We start from the raw sequence: 20,611 nt of genomic DNA on the forward strand, positions 1-20,611 counted from the left end.
TTGAGTCACGAATTTTTGTCAACTTCTAAAATAGACAACGGAATTTTCCTTTCTGGTTGTTGTTGCTGCGAATACAATTCATAAAGTTTTGCTTTTCCTCCACTGCATTCAATTTGACAGAATTCGGCAACACCACCCAGACCTTCTGCGCTAGACATCCCTGAGGAACCACCTCGCCCACTTGAACTTGATTCGATCGAAAATCTTCGCTGCTGGTTATTGTTGTTTGACTTCGATATTGAGGATTCAGTCGGGTTTTCCTTACTCACCTCTGTTAGTAAACTAAAAATTTTTAGATACTTTAGAAACATGAGGTAAAAATCCTTCTGCACAAATATATAGAGATTACTTAATTCTTTATAAGTTGAAAATCAAAGTCTATTTTGCTATAAGAATAACAAAAAAAGCTTGCAAAAAATATTCTTCCGTTTCATACTGTCGGTTTTTCAAACGACAGCTAAAAACCACAAACATCAAAGTGGGATCGAAATATATAAGTAAAAGATTTTTAACAAAACTTCTAATTTTCAAGCAACGACGAACTAACATATTTGCTTGATTAACAGTGAACGCTGATAGGGATCCTTCAAATGCTGGCTTTCTCAAATTGTCCATATGAACTGGATTGGTTTCATAAGCCGTTGAATCGGAAAAACGAGTATGCCTTAGTGGTGGAAAAGGAAATTTCGTGCCTTGTAATTTACCTAAATAACGGGTAAATCCTTACATTAAATGACATGGATTAAAAGGGAAGTAAAACTATATATATATATATATATATATAATAAGTCAACTCAATTATCCATTTTACTTGTCGAAATAAGTTCAACCTCGAACAACACTATTAGACCGAGAGTGATAAGAAGGAGAGTAAGTTAAATAATTTACCCCTTTCAACAGAAGCTGGCTGTGCACTCTCAACATTTACATACTGCGGACTCAGTAAACCACTGTTACAAGTAACATCTGTGTCATTTTCTTCGCCTGTGACCTCATTCTTTTTTTCAGCTTCTAAGTATGGTCCATTACTTAGTCGGTGTTTCTTATAGGAAGTCGGTGAATCGCCTTTCTCATTGGCATCTAATTCCAACAATGCCGGTGTTGCTCCAGCTGACCATAAAGGTGAACCGATTGCACTATCTATCGATATTGTCGCCGTACTATTCAGGCTAAGTTCATTGAAAGGTCTGAAAGGATTTCTCTGCAAATCTCCTCACTAACTTACTTTCAGAAATTGTTTTCAAAAATAAAAACATATTTAAAAATTTAGAAGAAATTGAAAGCATATTTGAAAGCATGAAACCACAAACTTCGTTACTTTCTGGATACCTTCCAAAAAAATAGATTTTGGTTAGCGTACGACAGAGTATTAAAGATAAAAAGTTATAGTGGAGAAACTTTTCACTCCAACACTTACGACGTATCCATTATTGGAAGTGCAGGACATCTTCTAATAAATGCATGATGCACACCGGATTGACTTTGCTTCTCATACGAAACAGCTTTTTCGCCAGATAACAGAGGGTGGGAATCATCATCAAATTCAGAATCTGAGTCAGGATCGACTACCGGCTATAATAAACAATTAGTAAGCAGTTGATCGAATTAAAATCACAAAGTTCGTGTGGTGCAGCATATTTTTTAATTGGATGATCTAATACGGTCCATTTTACTATGGTTAGCAACTCTCAATCTCTTCATACTAGAACATCCTCAATTTTTGTAAAAAACGTTTCATAATAGACAATTCTCACCGAAATCATCTCTATCATAATCATCATTTCACACCAAATTGGAAGAGAAAACAGCGACTAAATGAAAACAATCAGGTGGTGGAACTTGAATGATTCTCGGATCCTATGATTTCAGTTCAAGAAAAGTGTAAGTGTTTAAAATTTACTTCACTCGGACTTATAACAGGTTCTGATAGTGGTCGTGCTTTCCTGTGCCTTGATGGACTCTCTGTGGCACGTAATGGTAGAGGTGGCGGTGGTGCGATATTTTTCACTTCTTCACTTCCATCACTCGTTATCGACTGTACTTCCAAATAATTCTGTAGAGATAGCTTGAATTACATACAATAATAGAGGTTCATGTGAAGAGAAAATTTCAAGTTATAATTTCGGTAACCTCGTGATCACGAGCTGATTGAGTAAGCATCCAGTCAAAATAATCAACCAAAGTGTCGAAACTTGGACGATTTTCTGGTTTTTCCTAAAATATTCACCCCAATAATAACATTAGATAAACACAGTCAATCGTAATAACAAATCATAAATATGATTAGCGTGTGAAAAATACCTGCCAACATGCAACCATAACATCATAAACCTCCTCAGGGCAATTATCCGGTGCTTCCATTCGATATCCCTCTTTCAGACATGAATACAGCTGTTGCATTGCAATCGACGGATAAGGTGTACCACCGAGGGTCATTATTTCCCAAAGTAATATTCCAAATGACCAGCTGGAAAAAAAAAAAAAAACATGTAATATTAATTTCTCCTGCTCTTTCATGAATTGAATCAATAACTGATAATTGATAGAACTGATTGATATAAGAGCCGAATAGAGAAACAATACACATCACTGTAGATTGTATACACATGAGAATCCAGTGCTTCTAATGCCATCCATTTTATCGGTAATCGACCATTCCCCTTCTTTCGATAATAATCATTGTAATGGACATCCCGGGATAGACCAAAGTCAGATATCTTCATTACAAAACCGTCCGCGACCAGAACGTTTCGTGCAGCCAAATCACGATGAATTATCTGTAAGCGATTCCTCATTGGCATGGTAAATATACGGTTTTTCTAAATTAAACAAAGAAAAAATGAATTATGAATTGTTTAAAATGATTTGACTAGTCAATGAGTTTTGCAAAAGGCAAAACAATAAAACCTTTCTACTGGCCATGAACTCCATTCCTTTCGCCACTTGCCAGGCAAACTGTACAAGATGTCGTTGTGTCAAATGCTTGATAAGCATTGGCTGATCGTGTGTTGATGCAATGGTTAATTTTCTTTGCAACTTTCTCGGTTCTAAGTAATGATCACTGCTGCCGCCAACACCGGAGGCAAAATTTGTAGCTTCGGGAACCTGTGAACCACTATCTGCATCGCGAGGACGATGAGCTCTCAGAAAATCTCTGAATAATCTAATTGATTAATAATAATAATAGTAATAATGGTAATGATAATAAATAAATAATAATAATTAATAATATATAAATGATAAATGACAATTACAAAAATGTAAAATGTCAGTCATGAACTACCAGCAATTCTAAACAATCACCAATTGGCAGCAATTATGTAACAAAACTAATTCACCTTAAATTCCCGTGCTTGCACAACTCCACAATGACATATAACGGACCAGTACCGGTGCAGCATCCAATCAATCGAAGCAAATTCTCGTGATGACCAATTATTTTAAACGTTTCCATTTCACTGACCAAATCAATTAATTCTTTCTCATGAGCAGATGCTTTCAGTTTTTTGACGGCTACCTACAACTTTAAGTTACTTTCAATGCACATCATCCATAGACTTTCGTCCATACAAACAAAATTTAGGATTCTCAAGTACAAAAACATCGGTAACCTCTTCCTCTCGCGTATTTCCTTGATTTGTGGTTGTTCGCACTACTGACATTCTTAGTATTGCTTTCCAAACTTCTCCGAATGCTCCTTCACCCAACATCTCCACAAAATGCAATCTTAAAAAATGCGATTTCTAAAACGACGATTCAAAATTTAGATGGAGGAATATCAGACTAAAAAAATCTTTTCCTAAATTATGACCTAGATCTTTCGACTTCCCAAGCAGGGTCAGGTGGAATTTCATAATCCGACAGAAATGTTAGGTCGCTCGAAAGTCGTGGTCTCCTGGTTCCAGATGTTGCGATTGGTTCTACATGAATTTGGTAAGTCGATGGCATGTCAGACCAACCGTCGTTTTCTGGATCAACTGGCCCTTTTGTAACAATAACCTGAAAATTCTCCAGTTCATCATCTTATGGAAAATAAAACTGATCTGAAGAAATTGGATCCATTCTAGAACCATCTCATTTATTAAGTTGAAAGCAGAGAAGTTTTCAGTAAGAGCTAAATAAAAAATAAAGAATAAAAGAGAACGATGAAAAAAAAAAAGAAAAAGAAAATCACCCGTTTTTTAACTGGGCCGATAAATTGCTCCATTTCAGCTATTTGCGCTTTAGAGCGTTTTCGAATGCAAAATATGTAAAATAGAGTAGTAGACAATGTGAAAATGAGTAGAATAAGGAGGAATACGACAGCCACAACAGAAGAACGAGACCATTTCGTATCCGGATTTCCTGTTGCAAGTGTCATTGCATGGAACTCATTAACTGTTAATGTTGCATTTGCTATCGCCTTAAATCGATTTTCACTTAAATATGAACAAATATTGGTTCACCACCGAACTATATCGTTTTTCTTATCTTACATTTTGTCTTGTCTTTTAATTCATTTGTGGGAAGAGACTTACATGGCCAAGGTGATTGCCTGATACACATGCATACATCCCTTGATCGGCTACTGTAACATTCACTATTGTCAATGTTGATGAATCTTGCGATGTTTTCGTCACAATTGCATTCTGAAGAAGCACAGCGGGAAAGGAGATTTGGAAGAGAGAAACATAAAGCAGGAAAAAGAAATAGAAAATTAAATTAAATTAAAATTCGAAACAAAGCAATGTGTGCCTTTACCAGGACTTTACTTAGGAAGGTGAAAGTGTGAAAAAACGCAAAAGTATTATTTAAGTTTTCACAAGACATTATAAAACAACCTCCACCGACTGCATATCTGTGTATCGAAAAATGTATTTACGGTCTGTTTCATTCCAGTAATAAATGGAGTCATTGGTCATTTCAATGCGCATCCAAACGATATGTGGTGTCAGATCTGATATCACCTGCAAGTCAAAACAATTTCTAGAACACACTTTGGAATTCAAAAATGACCGTAAAGAAATGACTTTCGATTTTTCTCATAAGATTTTGCTTTTAGTCGAAATGTGGTTATTAATTTTTATTTTCACATTAAAACATTTATCAGAAGAAAAAGAAATCTTTACTCACCTTGCAAGTAAAATTAACGGTGCTGTTAGCATCAGCAGTTTGATTTACAAGAATATTTGGTACTATGATTGGTTTTGAACGCATCCGATCAACTACCCTCAATTTGAAAGTTCGTGTTACTGATCCCGCCGAATTGAATGCCTACATTAACAGCAAATAACAATATATATATATATATATATATATATATATCACTTTTTCAATCAAATTCTCACAAAAACTGAATAGGAATACGTTTAGAAGAAAATCACTTTCTGGAAATTCACTGTGGAGTTGAAAATCTGATCTATTTCAGAAACACGCAGGATACACTACCGTAATATTTTTAAAAGCTCTGAGCGAAAAGAATTTTCATTAACTGTATTAACATTCAGTTGCTTTTTAGTGTTCTCAAAAAGACAACCGAGTTAAAAACACATCGCTTTTTCTAGAAAAAAATCAGAAAGAAACAGAATTCTAAAATTATGAAATCGAAATCAAACTAAACATTAGCAGAAAGATGATTTATAAATGAACTGGACATTCCAGCTACTTGAATATTTTCAATATGCAATATAATTATACCTATCTAAAATATATAATTATTATATATCTACCTAAATTATACCTACTTAAATGACATTAAAAGAATCAGTAACTTACCTCACACGTATAGTCACCTGAATCTGATTCTGCAACATCTTCTATCTCCAAAGTGTTCTTTCGTAAACGGAACTCAGTCCCTACTGGCCTTCGAACTTCCGTGGTAATTACCTTCTTGTTATTATTGAACCAAATAACCTAAATCGAAATTTCCTCACATGCAAATTACAATGACTATGAAAAACCTAGAAAATTTTTCGAATCATAGAAAAATGTATCATCACCTGGGGTTCTGGTTGTCCCCCAGCTTTGCACTGTAATTTAATTGTCCTTCCAGAAGGTGTTATCACCGACGTGTCAGCATCTTCATCACGTACTTTGAAGTAAGGCGACACTAAAACCTTATTGTATATTCATGAAGTATAATTAAAGGGCAAAAGGCCAAAATGCCATTTCGCTTGCCATTTAAAAAATGTCAATCTAAATGGTAGGATTAACGCAGTAAAATCAAGAAGTGGTGAAGCATTTTAAGAACTAGCAGTGAAAGAGATCTGTTTCTAATTAAACCAGAAGAAAATATATCAAATTGTAAAAGTCAATTGTGGGAGAACGAAGCAGATAAATATGCTGTTCACACTGCTCATTCATTTCGAACAAAAAATTAATTATTTAGATGGGACCTTTTTGGAGAGGGAAAATGCGTCGGGTAGTAGAGCGTGCTGTCACTGAATTCGTTGTATGCAGGAAAGCCATTCTTGTTGCAATTGTTGCAGTAGTAGTTGTTATGACCGGAGTATGTATCCTTCTTGGTGCAATATCAGGAAGATGTGGTTCACCAGATTGATCCGGACGTGGTTGGTCATGCATTAAGAAGTCTAAGGATGACTTTTCCGGGATCTCGTCAGTTTCACTGGAGAAGCTTTCATTGTTGCTGATTAAGATATCAACATCCTTACTTTCTTCATCAACATCTTGAATACCATTAGCTGTGATACTTGTACTGATGTCTGGAATTTCTTGTTGGAGTACTGTTCGTGCTCGAAGGCGTTTCTCTGCATTATCTAAAGTACTCCAGTCACTCAGTGCTGATTTAATAGCGGTAATTTTTTGCCGTGTTAACAGGTTTGTTAACAAATGACTCACATCCACCCAATTATTTGCCACTAGCCAGTCGAGTAATTTTACTGGATCTGAAAATTTAGATAAAAAGTGAATAATTTTTAAATAGTGTTCAAAGAAGCATGCTTACCGGACAAAAGAGCTGTCGCCTGCAAGCCACTGAGTTGCTGTTGCTGATCATGCATTAAATCACTCGGCATTGAATCATGCAATCCAATTCCTTGCAAAATTTCATGCGTGTCCACTCCCGGTAACTCATTCCCACACGCACCATTCTCACATATTTTCTTCCCTAATGGTTTTCGAATTTTTGATGCATATTTTTTGAAACCTTCACAACGTTCATCGTTAACCTTAGTCCAATTCACATTTGCTTTTCGGTACTCGCCCGTAAGGTACCACAAGCAAATGCACTTTTCCGGAACGTGTTGAGCCGGGAATTCATGCATGAGGAAGTAATCACAGAAATCTGCAACAATATCAAACACGTGCCACAACATCCATCAAACTCATGCAATAGGAGCAAAAAATATTATGGATTTATTAGCGGTTACTCCTTTTTCAACTTCGACAATTTTGAATAAAACTTCAAGTTTTGCATGCATTGAAGCACTTCTGCAGCTCACTAACATGCAGTTTCAAAAATTCAACTCTACAACTCATATTGATGACGCACAAGGATATGCCCACTTCCTTGACATGATTTTCAAAATTTCTCGCCCCTCATTTCGAAGTATGAGTCGAACATCACGGAAACTTTTCCAATGAGAGGAAAAGTTATTTCATGCAGTTTACTGATCTATCAATCATTTTACTTCTTCTGTTAAAACCGCTGTACACGCTGCACGCATGCTTACCAATAATTTCTAGAGTAAAATTACGAAATATAGAGCCGGCTTGATTCCATACTTTGCACGCCCACGAGCCCTGCAAATATACAAATGATTTGCAAAGAATGTGATGAGAATGAAATAAAACGGAATCTATCTGAAGTTTAACCTGATCGCTAACTTCCACCCTTCTAATTTCCAAGGAAAAATGTTTTTTATTTTCACGAAGGCGTTCATTATTTGCGTAAGTTGTGTGGTCCAGAAATTCTCCATTTCTAAACCAGTGGATCTGAAATCAGAAATTCACCAGAAGAACATCATAAATAAACTTCAATTAATGATGCTCGCGTCATTAGGAATATTCGTTTATTTTTTGTGGCGTTTCCCTACTTGTGCGTGAGCAACCTAAATCACAGCCTTACATTCTAAATTAGCGAGCCATCTGCTAATCAGACAGTTGTTGACTGAGGTTGTTGGCTAATAGAATAGTCTAATTAGCTTAACTGATCTGAGACATTTGTGAAATTAAAGTGGATGGTCAGTTACAAATTTTGAGGATGATTAGTGGGAAATAAACCTTTGGAGCCGGTCTTGCTAATGCAGTACACTTGAATATTGCTTTGTCGTTCAGGAATACCTCATGAACAACTCTTTGATTTTGCTTGAATCGAGGTGGACCGGCTAAACGAAGATTACGACAAATTATACGTCAATTTTTATTTGAAGGTGAATTTCCTTTTACCTAGCAGCATTAAAACCTCTACAATTAATGACTATATCAGAAAAAGATGCCAGTAACCACATCACTTCATCCCTGGCAGTTTATGGCTTCTTAGTAGTGAATGAAGTATTTGGAAACATACGGTGTTATTTCCTGATTGTCTTCAAACAAAAATATGGTTTGAGTTACAATTCTTCCAAAACTTATCATGTTTTCTCAATAGACATTTGAACTATAAGGGATGATGAATGTACAGTTTGTAAGTATCAGATAGCAAATAAAACAGGCAACACTTACTTATTACTTTTTTGCAGAATGAAAAAAATTCAAAATTCTAAGAAAAGTTGCAATTTCAAAGTTGCATTTTTTCGCTATTCATCCTCTCACTCACTAATGTTAGAATTTTGAGTATGTAACATACGGTTTGAAAAAAGGAATTTGCTAACAAATCTAAAAAATCATTCTAAAATGATTCTATTAGTAATTTTAAGAAAATAAGGAAATCTGAAGTGTCATAGCGAGTTTTTGTTCCATGACAGTAAATTTAAGATGAACGAGGCAGATTATAAACTTACTCATTTCTTGATAACAATAAGAGATCTTCTTAACCACTGCCCTATCTTCATGAACTAATAATATATTAGGTATAACACAATAGTTTTTGTTAGGTTGATTATGAAAATAGATAGCAGACTTACTTTGCAGCCAAGGTCGTAATCCTTTATCACTATTATGTGTAGGCACAATAGCATTCAAATGTGCTACTAATATTGTTATCAGAAATGTCGCAGGATACATTATTATCAGTTGTTCGAACTGACATAAGGAGGCATCGTCGTTTGTAATCAATAAGTTTTGTTTTTTGGTGAAAACGTAAAGTTTCCGTTTGGAAAATAAATTGCGATTGCTGAAAAATTTTTATTATCATTCAACAATTTTTGGAACGCTGTTTGTAATATTTTGTTAAAAAAGTGAAAATCGTAAAAAAGTGGTAGCAGACAGAAGTGAAACATGATTAAAACTATTTGATTTGATATGCCTCGATATGAAAATGATATTAAAAATGCTCTTTAGCAATTTTTGATTGAATAGGTTATGAACATTTCCATTGCTAATTTTAACATTTAGCTTGAAAACACTTTTGTAATGAACTTTCTTTCTAAAGACTGAAGTTGTTCCCTCATTGAATTCAAAGACCTCAATATCATCATATAATAGTATACATATAGAGAAATCAGAGACTATTGGAACTCCAGCAATCATATTAATTTCGATGAGTGACATTCAAAAACAATCTATTGATAATAAAGAATCAAAGAACAAAATGCTTACATGTAGCAATTATGGAAAAGATATCATTTCTTGAGCATATAATATTTAAGCAAAAAACTGTGAAACACTTTTTTTTTTCGTATACTTTTTTTTACAGTTTTTTTTTTTTTTTTTCGTCATATCTTTTCTGTGATTCATGAAGAATTTAATTGTTTCTGTACAACAATTCTTTACACTTCATAAATGTCAATAGTAATATGCTTTATTATTGTATATTTTAAAACATAAAATAAAAAAGATTCTTTCATCTAAGAGATTGACTAATGCCTTTCATTATACTTTTACGCGTCTACTTGACTTGTTACCAAATCACTACTAGAGAAGAATATGATACTATGATATCGGCTTTCTATCTTCATTATTGCTTCGGTCTACAGAGCGAATATCAGTAAATAGTATTAACTTGTCTCTTTTATAGTGAGATTTCTTATGAGAAAGTGAAAACACTCAAAAACATCTGTCATAAGATGAGATGTACACAACCATAGTCGTACAAGCTTTTCAATAATAGCTATTTGTGCGCTCACCATTAATAATGAAAGCAAAAAATGATAGAGGCAGTAATGATATTCTGCGAACTGCATAATGGACAGCACATTTAAAATCAGTCCGCGATTTTTTTTCTTTCGGATATTCTTAGACGCAAAATAGCACAGTATGAAAGGAATAGTGATTGCCTTTGTTTATTCATAGAAATGCGAAAGGGAATGGACTAATGAAATAGATTCATTAGAGTAAATAAATGGAAGCCGAGAAATTCATAGAAACTGTGTAAAAGTTATGGAAATAGTCAAGAAAATCAATAATTTCGAATGGTGTTTGATAATCTAATTTATCGAAAAGACGATATAATAATACTTGTTGAACGAAATTACTCTTACTGATTTGTAACAAACTGGCTTCCAAACAACAAAAGACTAAAAGCAATGTAGGTAACGAAAAGCTAGAAGAATCATTGTTAAGGAACTTTTTTCACATCTCAATGAATCAGTTACATCTGATGGATACATCCTACTAGTTCACCAGGCTTAACCAACTAGCAGGATGTATCCATCGGATGTGTAATGGAAGATTAAATGAGATCAATAGTTAAAATAATTACATTAATTGAGGATTTCGTTTGTTTAGCACAATGCATTCAAAAATGGTCCATTATGAAAGGAGATAAGGAGAAAGGTCGAGAAAAGACACGAGTATTTAATTGCTGTCACAAATAACTCGTGATTTTCGCGCAGCGTGATGTATTTCTGACGCGTGCTTGTATTTGCTTGAGTCGATTTTTCAGGTATGTGAGCGTTTCTTGACTACTATAGGGTAATTCTGATGGAATCTTGGGAGAAGGGTGAGCGAGGCAACCAGTGATTGCTGAAACCTGTTTTTGTTTTAAAATCAACGGAGACATTCCTTTTTCGCGCATTCCTCTCGTAATGATGGCATTCAACACCACACCTTATAATCAATTCTCTTTTTCCAACATGCATGCATCACCCGCAAACAACAAGTATAAAATCATCCTTGGTGATGATGATGTCCTTTGCCCTGCAGTCAAAAAAATCATTTTATTGAAGAATCTTGAGCTTCACAGGATTTTAAAAACCTCAAAATTATTCTATCGAATTATCCTCACTATTTTTTGCCCGTTTGAATTCGAATTTATAGGATAATTGTAAGCGAAGTTGTAAATGTTTTAATTAATTCAGTTAAAAAATCCTATTGTTTTTAGAATGTTCTTCAGCAGCCAGTGGCTGGATATAATGAATACTTCCATTTTCTTTCAACCAAAATTCAAGGGATGAAAATTTCTCTCACGTAAGCAACAGTTAAAAGTTGTTTCAAAGGCCGAAAGATATCATCTTTTCAAAAGTTTCTAACGCAATGCACCGGATAGTAAGTGCAGCACCTGATTCAAAGTAAAAACATCATTATAAACCGCACCAATTAATCTGTTATTCATCCATCTATAACATAATAACTCTTTCTAAACAGTATGAACTGATGCTTATTTTTAACATGAATTTGATAACAATAAATTGAAATGTAATAGAATGCAAAGAAGTAAGAATACAGAATTGGACGAAATTCCTTTTTAAGACCAGTACACCTAACGCACAGACACTAAACAGGAACACATACATATACACCCACAACACCCACAAATACACACACATACCACAGATGGATGGATACTCATCCATATGGCTCTTAGACACAGCACCTGCATTCACCTTCACATATATAAACGTACACAAATTCACAAATTTATTTTCGTGATAACGTTGTGGTGGTGATATCTGCGACGGCATTTATTATAGTAAAAGACGCAATGCGATTAACGCTTTTCAGCAAATCGCGTATACTTGAAAACCATTCTCTACTGCAACGTACATCTATTTGTCTATCTATCTACCATTTTGTCGTGTGTCACCCTCTTCTGTATCCTTCTATTGAAGTGCTGTAATAAATGTGGTCGATCATTACAATTACTGACAATGTTATCACTTATTTGATGTAATTAAAATCTTGGTTAAAAGAGGAATTGAAAATAAATCAATCTAGAACAGTGACTAAGTACTTAAAACTCATCTTTTTTCCTCAGCTTTTAAAAAAATTCAAATAAGTTCTTTCTTCCGAAACTTTATAATGCGACTGAAACTGTTAAGTTTATAATTTTTTCTACTCACTATGTATATGAATAGTTATTCAATTATAAAGACTGCAACGAAGTTCCTTTCTTATTGCTCATATTCACAGTTGATAATACTCTAACGGACAATAATTTATGGCGGCAACAACATCAACTTTTAATAGGTATTCTCTTGTTGCACACCAAAAAAAAACTATCACAACAGGAAATTTAAAGCTAATTTGTTCACTGAATAAATTTTTTGCAAAGTTTTACGCATTCAACTATTCGCAAACTACAACACTAAATTGTATTATGCACTATGTTTCATGACAAAACATAATGATATCACCAAACAAATACTGGATAGTAGTGAACCAAATAATTCACTGAATAAATAAATGAATAAAAGTAGTCGTGAATATGTTCAGAAATGTAACCTTACTAGTATTAAATAAGTTTTTTTTTTCTATTTTATTTCAAATAATTATTTCAAAAACACCTAGGCAATTATATTGGGTAAGCAAAGGAAGCAGCGAATAGCTTGAATCATAACTTTTGGTAGATAAATGGTGCAGGCAGACTTCTATTGACAAACACTGCGAAGTAATAGATGACAGTGATCAGCTGTTGATTTATTATTGGTCGAACTGCTTATAATTATAATCAGATTATACAAGGTAGCATATTCGATGAGGGCGCTCCATTACTTATTATTGATTTTAACGAAATGATTTGTAGAACATCAAATAATTTAAAAAGCTGGAAGTTAGGATGAGTGAGTAATTAATGATGAGAACAGGACGAGAAATTTTCACAATTTAGAAGTAATTTATGAGAATAAATCTTCCATAACTCATCCACCATTCTTATTGTGAATATATCTTTATTTCTCATTTAAGATGAATAATTCTACTATTCATTTGCTAGTAGTGTAATACGAATGTTCCTTATGTAAGCAAAAAGGAGCTTCGTTAGGATTAAATGACCTTTTTTGTTGGAATATATTACCGACATTTTTCCTATTTCAACATTCATTTCAAAAAAAAAGTTCAGCTACCTTTATCTAAACTTGTTTATTCATTAACTATTTAATTGCTTCAGCTTGCAAAAGAGATGTTTACAGCTTTCTTGGAAGACAAGAAGGTAGCATAACTTCATCAGGCATGCTTTTTTATGGTATCTATAGCTTCGTCCTGATTGAAACATGCTCAGCTTCCTCTGTCATTTTCGTCCTAAAAGAAAAAAAGAAGGCATAGGAATGTCCTACATAATAATTGTAATCATTTTTATTGTTTCCTTAGAATTTAAATATGGTTTCGAAAAATATTTGCAAAAATACAATTCAAATAAAAAGATAGTTCTTTCATCGATCATTTTGGGAAGGCTATACAGAATAAAGCAAGGAGCTGATTTGGAAACTATCAAATAGCCAAACTATAAAATAACAATTATCGACATTGTATTCATAATGTTATCATATGATAATGAAAATAGTTAAAGGGGTTCTCGCAATTTCCCACTCTCCAGCTGTCCTTTATAATCGTTATCAACATTTTAATTCAGGCTAATTTTTGACTGGTAGATTTTGCGCTCATTGTGTAGACTTTTTACTGAGCTGCATTTGATGCTATCGTTATATACCAAAATATGGAAAAAACAAATGAGCACTGAACCATTATAATTTGTATAAAACAGTGGTCAATAAACTTATCACCCTAACGATTCATATTTAATGGGAAATATATCTTTACATCTCATTTTGCATGTATGCATTGTATTCGTCTAATATTTTGTATATTAAAGATTGCAAGCCAATAGTGTTTTTAGGTAACTCAGACGGAATTGTACGATAATTCTATGATAAACCAAATGGTAAATATGATACAACAAAGAATGTAAACTGAAATGCATTATAATAAATCACTATGATGGTTACAGTACTATTGAAAGTAAAAGCAGTCAGAAGGTTTTCGAATAATCGATAATTATTTCGGAAGTTTATCTCATATTATCCATTAACAAATGAAGAAATTCTGCAAACTGTAGAGAACTCCGGAAATGAAAGTGAATATAGACCAGATGTCGATGATAATGCTGGTAATCTTTTGTAGCAGTGTCCCACCACCATTTGTATTCCATATAAACAAGTACTTCATTTTGCAGGAGAACCGCAGATGAAATAAATTAAATTGCTTGGTAACATTTGCTCTTAGAAAAAGAAATACTGTTACTACTGAAATTCACTCTACTAGTGAATGAACATTTTTCAAATAACAACATTAACCATTTTTTAAACCATAAATATAAATGTGTCAGTGTGTTGATGTACGCCTCCTACCTAATGAAGACGGAATCAAATAAAGACTCAATCTGAAAGAAATTAGGACAGTTTATTATTAATATTCGTTAAAGCATAAAAAACTACTCTCCCTCTATTCAATAAACTATGAATTGCGCTTTAACAGAAATTGCATATGCATATCAAACTTGTCAGCAACACAGCACTTTTACAAATATTTGTGCTAACATTTAAACTGAGCTTGTGCAAAAAAAGAAGTCCTTTGAAAGGCAAATTGGACATTAATTATCTCACAGCAGCTAGCCATCCGTTTTCGTTCATTATTAGTTCAAAAGATTAGCTATTAACTTTCACATCCCAGAAAAATTCCTAAAAACGAGAACCAAATTCACACAGTAGGGGATATCTAGGTTAAAATCAAATCGGGATGTTATAAAGTTCTAATTCAAATGAAACATCTACCGTTAGTTGAATATTACTGTTTTAGATCTCTAGTCACAATCACGTGAAATAGGGAATTAAATAAATTATTTTGTGGCACTATACAACTTAACAGGCTTTAAGTAAGGATAATGCAAAAGGCAAAGCATTGTTGTGATTCAGTGATATAATCAATTGAGAAAAGAAATTTACAGATGGGTGAACTTAACTGAATATGATGAGGTTTGCTATTCAAAAAAATCATCTCAACAATGATTGATTAAAATCGCCATCACAATATTCTAACACACTAATGAAAACAGATGGGCCAAAAAGCAAACTGATAACGAACCTAAATAATGTATTAAAGGAAATCACAAGAACAGGGAATGATTGGTTGAAAAAGATGAATAAGTAGAAAAAGACGGAAATATTCCATGAACTTGGACTGATTATCATGTAATTTTCTTAATAAAAACAGCTTTGTGATAATCATTTCTGCATCACTTATGTTGCAACATTTTAAGAGTATCAAAATATGAGGAAACAACTGTAACAGATTATACCTGCTTAAGTGAGATTTATGAAAGCGAATTAAGAAAGAATTGAGATGACATTTTAGTTTACTGCATTGATTCTAATAGCACTGAGAAAATTTGTGCTTCCCAAATGGTTTCGGAACAAAAATCTTCAATTTCATCCCATTCATTTTTCCCCAAAGAAAAAATTTTATTTAGTTTTATGCTTAAAATTTAAAATATATGAAATATATTGATCTGATTTTCATTTTTATTACAATTAGTATGCTGCTCCAAAATGGATCATTTTGCAAAGGTCTCCCCCTCACATATCTGTTATAATTAACCGATAGCTCCTTTATGAGCTAAGAATTCCAATAAGGTTTCAATTTCCACGTTAATGTTGGCAGTAGCACGACCAATTCGTTGAGCGATTTCATTCGTTTCACCATCATCAAATGACCGACCACAAAACGATGCCACCATTGCTTGCGCATTTGCATCATCACTTAAATTCACATAATTAAAAAAGTAAATTACACCATCCATTTCCTATACTGTCCAGAAAACATGGTCTCACTCGAGAATACTGCAGATATTCGTCTGGCTCTAGTTCTTGTCAACATCAACAGAACACTTTCGTTCTCCCATCTCAGAAAAGCCAGTGAACAAAGCATTTTTAAATTTAATTTGTAATACTAAAGTAATTAATTGTAACCTAGCAACGGACATATTGCTCCCATTCTTGTGCTTATCCGAATGCCTTAGTAATAGCTTGTCACGTAACTCGAGCATATCAATGAAGCTGCGGCGCTTGCTTGGCGTTGAACGAATTTTATGCGGTGTTGCTGTCAGATCCAACTAAAAATTAAAGGAACAAATATCGGATAATTCTAGAAAAAATTTAAATTTCAGAATGAATATTTCCAAAATTCCCAACAACGTTTGAGATATCGAGAAATTTAAAATATGCCTTTATCCCTTTCCAAAATATCTTAATCAGTGAAGCAATGTCATTCGTACTTGTTTCAATGCATTGTTCAGTTCTCCACACTTTGTTCGAATTTCCGAATAGTGCAGGATAGTGTTTTTAACGATTTCATGTATTTCGGCAACCCAAAACTTCATTGACAGACCGAGCGCACGCCTACACTCGTTGATAAATGACTGAGATTGCGCTACTGCTTTATCAAGATTGTGACTGTTCCATAACTGAATATGAAACGCATTATTCCAATTATTATAAGCTTCTATTTACTTGAGCAGCATCTGGATAACTCTGTAAAGGAAGAAATTTAAAAGATATACATATATGTACCTGCAGATATTCTCCTTTGTGATCAGCGTGTGGAGTCCAGTCCATCACTGCAGACCAATCCTTGAGCAATAATGGTTCGACCTAAATATTAGTGTCGCTAACCAAAAAAAGTAAACAGTTCCAAAAAAACCAACAAAAGATTTTCTGTTTTTTTCTATATAATTATGTCACAGCGAAAAAATTCAAATGTTAAACGTCATGACCGAGAAGTTTATTTCGCGTAAAATGGATGAGCATTGAAAATCCCAAATTCTCATGAAATATTTCACTAAAATTCGGATAATCAATCACAGCGAAAAGAAAGTCGAGCTAATACAAATAAAATTTAGAAATAATATAAAATATTACAAACAAAATCTAATATAAATAAGTCCGAAAACGAGTTTGAAAAGTTTGGAAAAGTCTGAAAACGCAAAAGCAAACTTTTATGCCAGCCTGAAGCATGCAGAGAATACCCTGCTTCGTATAGAGATCACCGCGGTTCAAATGTGGATATAAAAATTTGACAGTCATTTTAACATCCACTTTACTAAGCTCCTTGCGGATTTTAGACAGTAATAAACCCAGCAACTTTGCGCAAGCTTTATTGCTCTTGCATTCATCCACCACCTCACATTTAGGATCACAGTCCTGGTGAAAACATGGACTCTTGGATACGTATATCACTGCTTCGAAGAGATCCACCTACAACGTTGCATTAGCTTCTTTTTATGTCTTTTTTTCATAAACAGCTTTATATCTTTTTTTCAAGTCAGGTAAACTCAAAGAATAAAATAAAGGCGAAGAAATTCCCTTGCTTTAAGTCAAGCGATAAAGAGAAAATTAAAAGCAATGGACCTTATATTTAGAAATGAGATCATAAATGGCAGCAACGAGTTGCTCTTCAACATGAAGTTCACTTCGGCTTTCATGGTAGAAATCACCCCGATATATGTAATCATCGCCGATTAGTGTAAGAATTAATCCACTACTCTCATTCTTATGTTCTAGGAAGCAACTTTGCACATGTTTAGGGACATGAAATTTCGATGGCCCATTTGTACAGTCACCATTGCACTTGCAGCTAAAATATAATTCTATAACGAAATCACATTCTGCAGTTCAGTCTAATCCAAACTTAATTCCTGCAATTAAATCTGATCTGAATTCAATTCCTGACAAATAAAGCAGTGATAATAAAAAGGCAGGTAATTGAATTCATACCTGCTGTTACAAAACTCATACATTATGCGACATGGACACTCTTTCTTCACGCATTGTTTTTTTCCTTTAGTGCACTGACAACCTTGTGTTGACTTCGCACTCTGCAATACTTCTGGTTTATGGTGAAGAATCATACATGTAAGCAGTACCTGTGACCGTTATACTAAGAATCATTTCTCAGTGCCACTTCTGGATTTGTCAGAAATTCCTAGCTAAAATAGGCACTGATTTTTAAAAAAGCTTATAGGAAGATGAAGTGTTATATATAACAGTTAATTTAGAAACTAGTATTTTGGAACCTATCTCTTCATTGGAGAAACAGGTTCCTATTTAAAGAATGTTGAAGATCCTTTACTGTAAATGGATACCTTGAGTACTTTTTTCTGCGGCTCCTTATTCTTGCATATCTGTTTACAGGCACAAAGTTTACTACACGGTTCCTTGATCCGTAAGCAGTCACATCGTTCCGATTTGGAACATGCATTCTTTGCCGGTCTTGCTGGATCGGTTTCACATGAACATTTGCATATTGCTTGATTGAGGCAATCACCACGGTACCTGCATTAGGAACATCTGAGCAAATCTCAACTTTTAATTAGAAAATAAATATTGCAATTGTGTTCTAATTGGCGGATGAATGTTGTAAACAATAGACTACATCTCTAACAGATTTGTGAAAATAAAAATCGGCAAATTTTCATTATTTTCTCAATGAAGAAGTGAGACTGTTACAACATCAGTTTTCTCACGAGTCAAAAGCTCAAAATATCTGAAACATCGACTATCCAGTAGAGACTTTCCAAGCCTTAACCAAAGCGCTATTATCCTAGTTACAGCTTTCACTATTTCCTTAATGAAGAAGTGTTGAGTATACATAAGACTGTTACAACTGTTCTACACATCAGTTTCCTTAATCGGCAGGCTTACTAAAATTATTAGTAGTTTAAATTGACCAATTCTCACCAACAAAGAACCTATTCTCGAATTACTAAGTTCTTATGAAATGTTGTGATAGTTTCTGGAGTTCAATCAGTAGAAAATATTAATTACAAACTGAGACGTTAGACAACGCACAATTTATGATCAGCTTATTTGAAAATAATGATTACATGTGTGTGTATATATCTACGTTATGTATATTAATAGATCTTTTTCTTCTGATCGACTTAATTTTAAGTTATTCAAAGTTTGTGGTGAAGAGAAAACAATGTAGCTAAGATGACCATTTATACCCTCCGCAAAGCGGTATGCCAATTTCCTGAAAATTCCGCTTAAAATAATAGTTAAAGCAAAAAGAGGTACCGTGCTGGCTTGTTTCAACCAACTGAACAACACGAGTTAATTCAGTGCAATGCCTAGTGGAATTTCTCATTTCTGAATCATTAAAATTGCAGAAAAAGCACCAGTGAGTGATTGAAAAAAATAGAAATTGACAGTACCTTGCTGATTCACAATGCTCATCGCACATACGTCGTGCACCATAACATGGACAGGAATCCGATGAACACCGGTTCTGTGCCGTAAGACAATCACAACAGAACTGAGACGAAGCGGCCGGTTTGCTCATGGCTGAAACCGCCTCTGCTCGACTTTGGCTCCAGATCGATACGTCACACTTAGGGGATGCTTCAAGTAACTCTTGCAATTGAATTCGTCCAATGTTCACACTCTAAAATACAATTGGCATACCAGTCTCTCCCTCTACATCTTAATCATTTCCTCATGATGAAAAGACATACACATAACATGAACATAATGTGATCAAATACGTACATACAAGTTTAGCCATTGGTCCTCATTAGAATTCTATTTTGCAATTACTTGTAAAGAAGTGTCGTGATGCTGCAACTAGCGTCTCGATTGCGACGACTCTTGGCACAGCCTTGCCCTCATTGTGCCTATTCGACCACATCAAGCGTTAAAACCACCAAGCATAAGAGCTTTTCTTTCAGAATATACTTTGTTAACTGTGCCAATGAGATAAAGCCAACACATTACATGCGCCGTATTCTTTTCCCAGAGTATTCGCCCCGAACATCAAGATTCTTACCCACTGCACCATTTTGCCCGCGAGGTACCGTCTATGTAACCCTTGTATGTAAACATGAGTTTGTCACCATTCTGTTCAGTTCACCTTTGACCACAACGTAAGTTTGCAAAGCATCACTTTACAGTGTATATTTAATTTTTTTTTTTTCTCTAAAGTAAAGAAACGAATTTTCCCCTATTTATATAATTAAAATATAGGGTCTTCCATGTATTTCATTAAGCGCCGTTAATTATTTGCCTGAAATAAGTTTTCTTACTATGCCACATTGAGATAAGCATGATGCAATAATTTTCCAATAATAATAATAATTTAAGTGAAACATATCTTTCGATATCCTTTTTCATTGCATTTTACGGCTTGCAATTACCATTGAGGAAGGAAATGTCTTTGGTTGGCGGTGAAGAGACATAGGAGGATGATGAAAGCAATAATAATAATAATAATAATAATAATAATAATAATAATAATAATAATAATAATA

General features: G+C 34.0%; 2 protein-coding genes and 1 non-coding gene across 4 annotated transcripts; all 3 read right to left on the reverse strand.

The window, feature by feature from the left end:
- Positions 1-5: 5 nt before the first annotated feature.
- On the reverse strand, positions 6-9,162 carry Bma-egl-15 (Uncharacterized protein; the record flags this gene model as incomplete). Of its 2 annotated transcripts, XM_043073511.1 has the most annotated exons (24): positions 6-282; positions 548-704; positions 889-1,187; positions 1,418-1,572; positions 1,901-2,053; positions 2,131-2,214; positions 2,302-2,467; positions 2,605-2,777; positions 2,908-3,154; positions 3,339-3,517; positions 3,612-3,726; positions 3,812-3,999; positions 4,175-4,402; positions 4,518-4,628; positions 4,821-4,946; positions 5,113-5,253; positions 5,755-5,892; positions 5,979-6,088; positions 6,375-6,755; positions 6,944-7,282; positions 7,671-7,740; positions 7,813-7,932; positions 8,221-8,324; positions 9,063-9,162. In XM_043073511.1, the coding sequence occupies 24 exons, from the start codon at positions 9,160-9,162 to the stop codon at positions 6-8; spliced, it is 4,161 nt and encodes a 1,386-aa protein (XP_042929445.1). The 2 variants fall into 2 exon arrangements, with proteins under 2 accessions (XP_042929445.1, XP_042929446.1); XM_043073512.1 differs by having other exon boundaries at positions 2,584-2,777; positions 7,671-7,932.
- Positions 9,163-10,664: 1,502 nt separating this feature from the next.
- Positions 10,665-10,776, reverse strand: Bma-mir-5842. The gene has a single exon (XR_006228185.1). It is a non-coding gene; the product is annotated as a pre-microRNA Bma-mir-5842 (primary transcript).
- A 5,125-nt stretch (positions 10,777-15,901) lies between these two features.
- Positions 15,902-19,647, reverse strand: Bm7444 (Uncharacterized protein; the record flags this gene model as incomplete). Its single annotated transcript, XM_043073513.1, has 9 exons — positions 15,902-16,067; positions 16,278-16,420; positions 16,583-16,771; positions 16,878-16,958; positions 17,301-17,561; positions 17,715-17,940; positions 18,081-18,181; positions 18,449-18,638; positions 19,520-19,647. The coding sequence occupies 9 exons, from the start codon at positions 19,645-19,647 to the stop codon at positions 15,902-15,904; spliced, it is 1,485 nt and encodes a 494-aa protein (XP_042929447.1).
- Between the last annotated feature and the right edge of the window lie 964 nt (positions 19,648-20,611).

This window comes from Brugia malayi (assembly GCF_000002995.4).
Source record: "Brugia malayi strain FR3 genome assembly, contig: Bm_v4_ChrX_scaffold_001, whole genome shotgun sequence".
In the NCBI taxonomy this organism is placed as follows: Eukaryota; Metazoa; Nematoda; class Chromadorea; order Rhabditida; family Onchocercidae; genus Brugia; species Brugia malayi.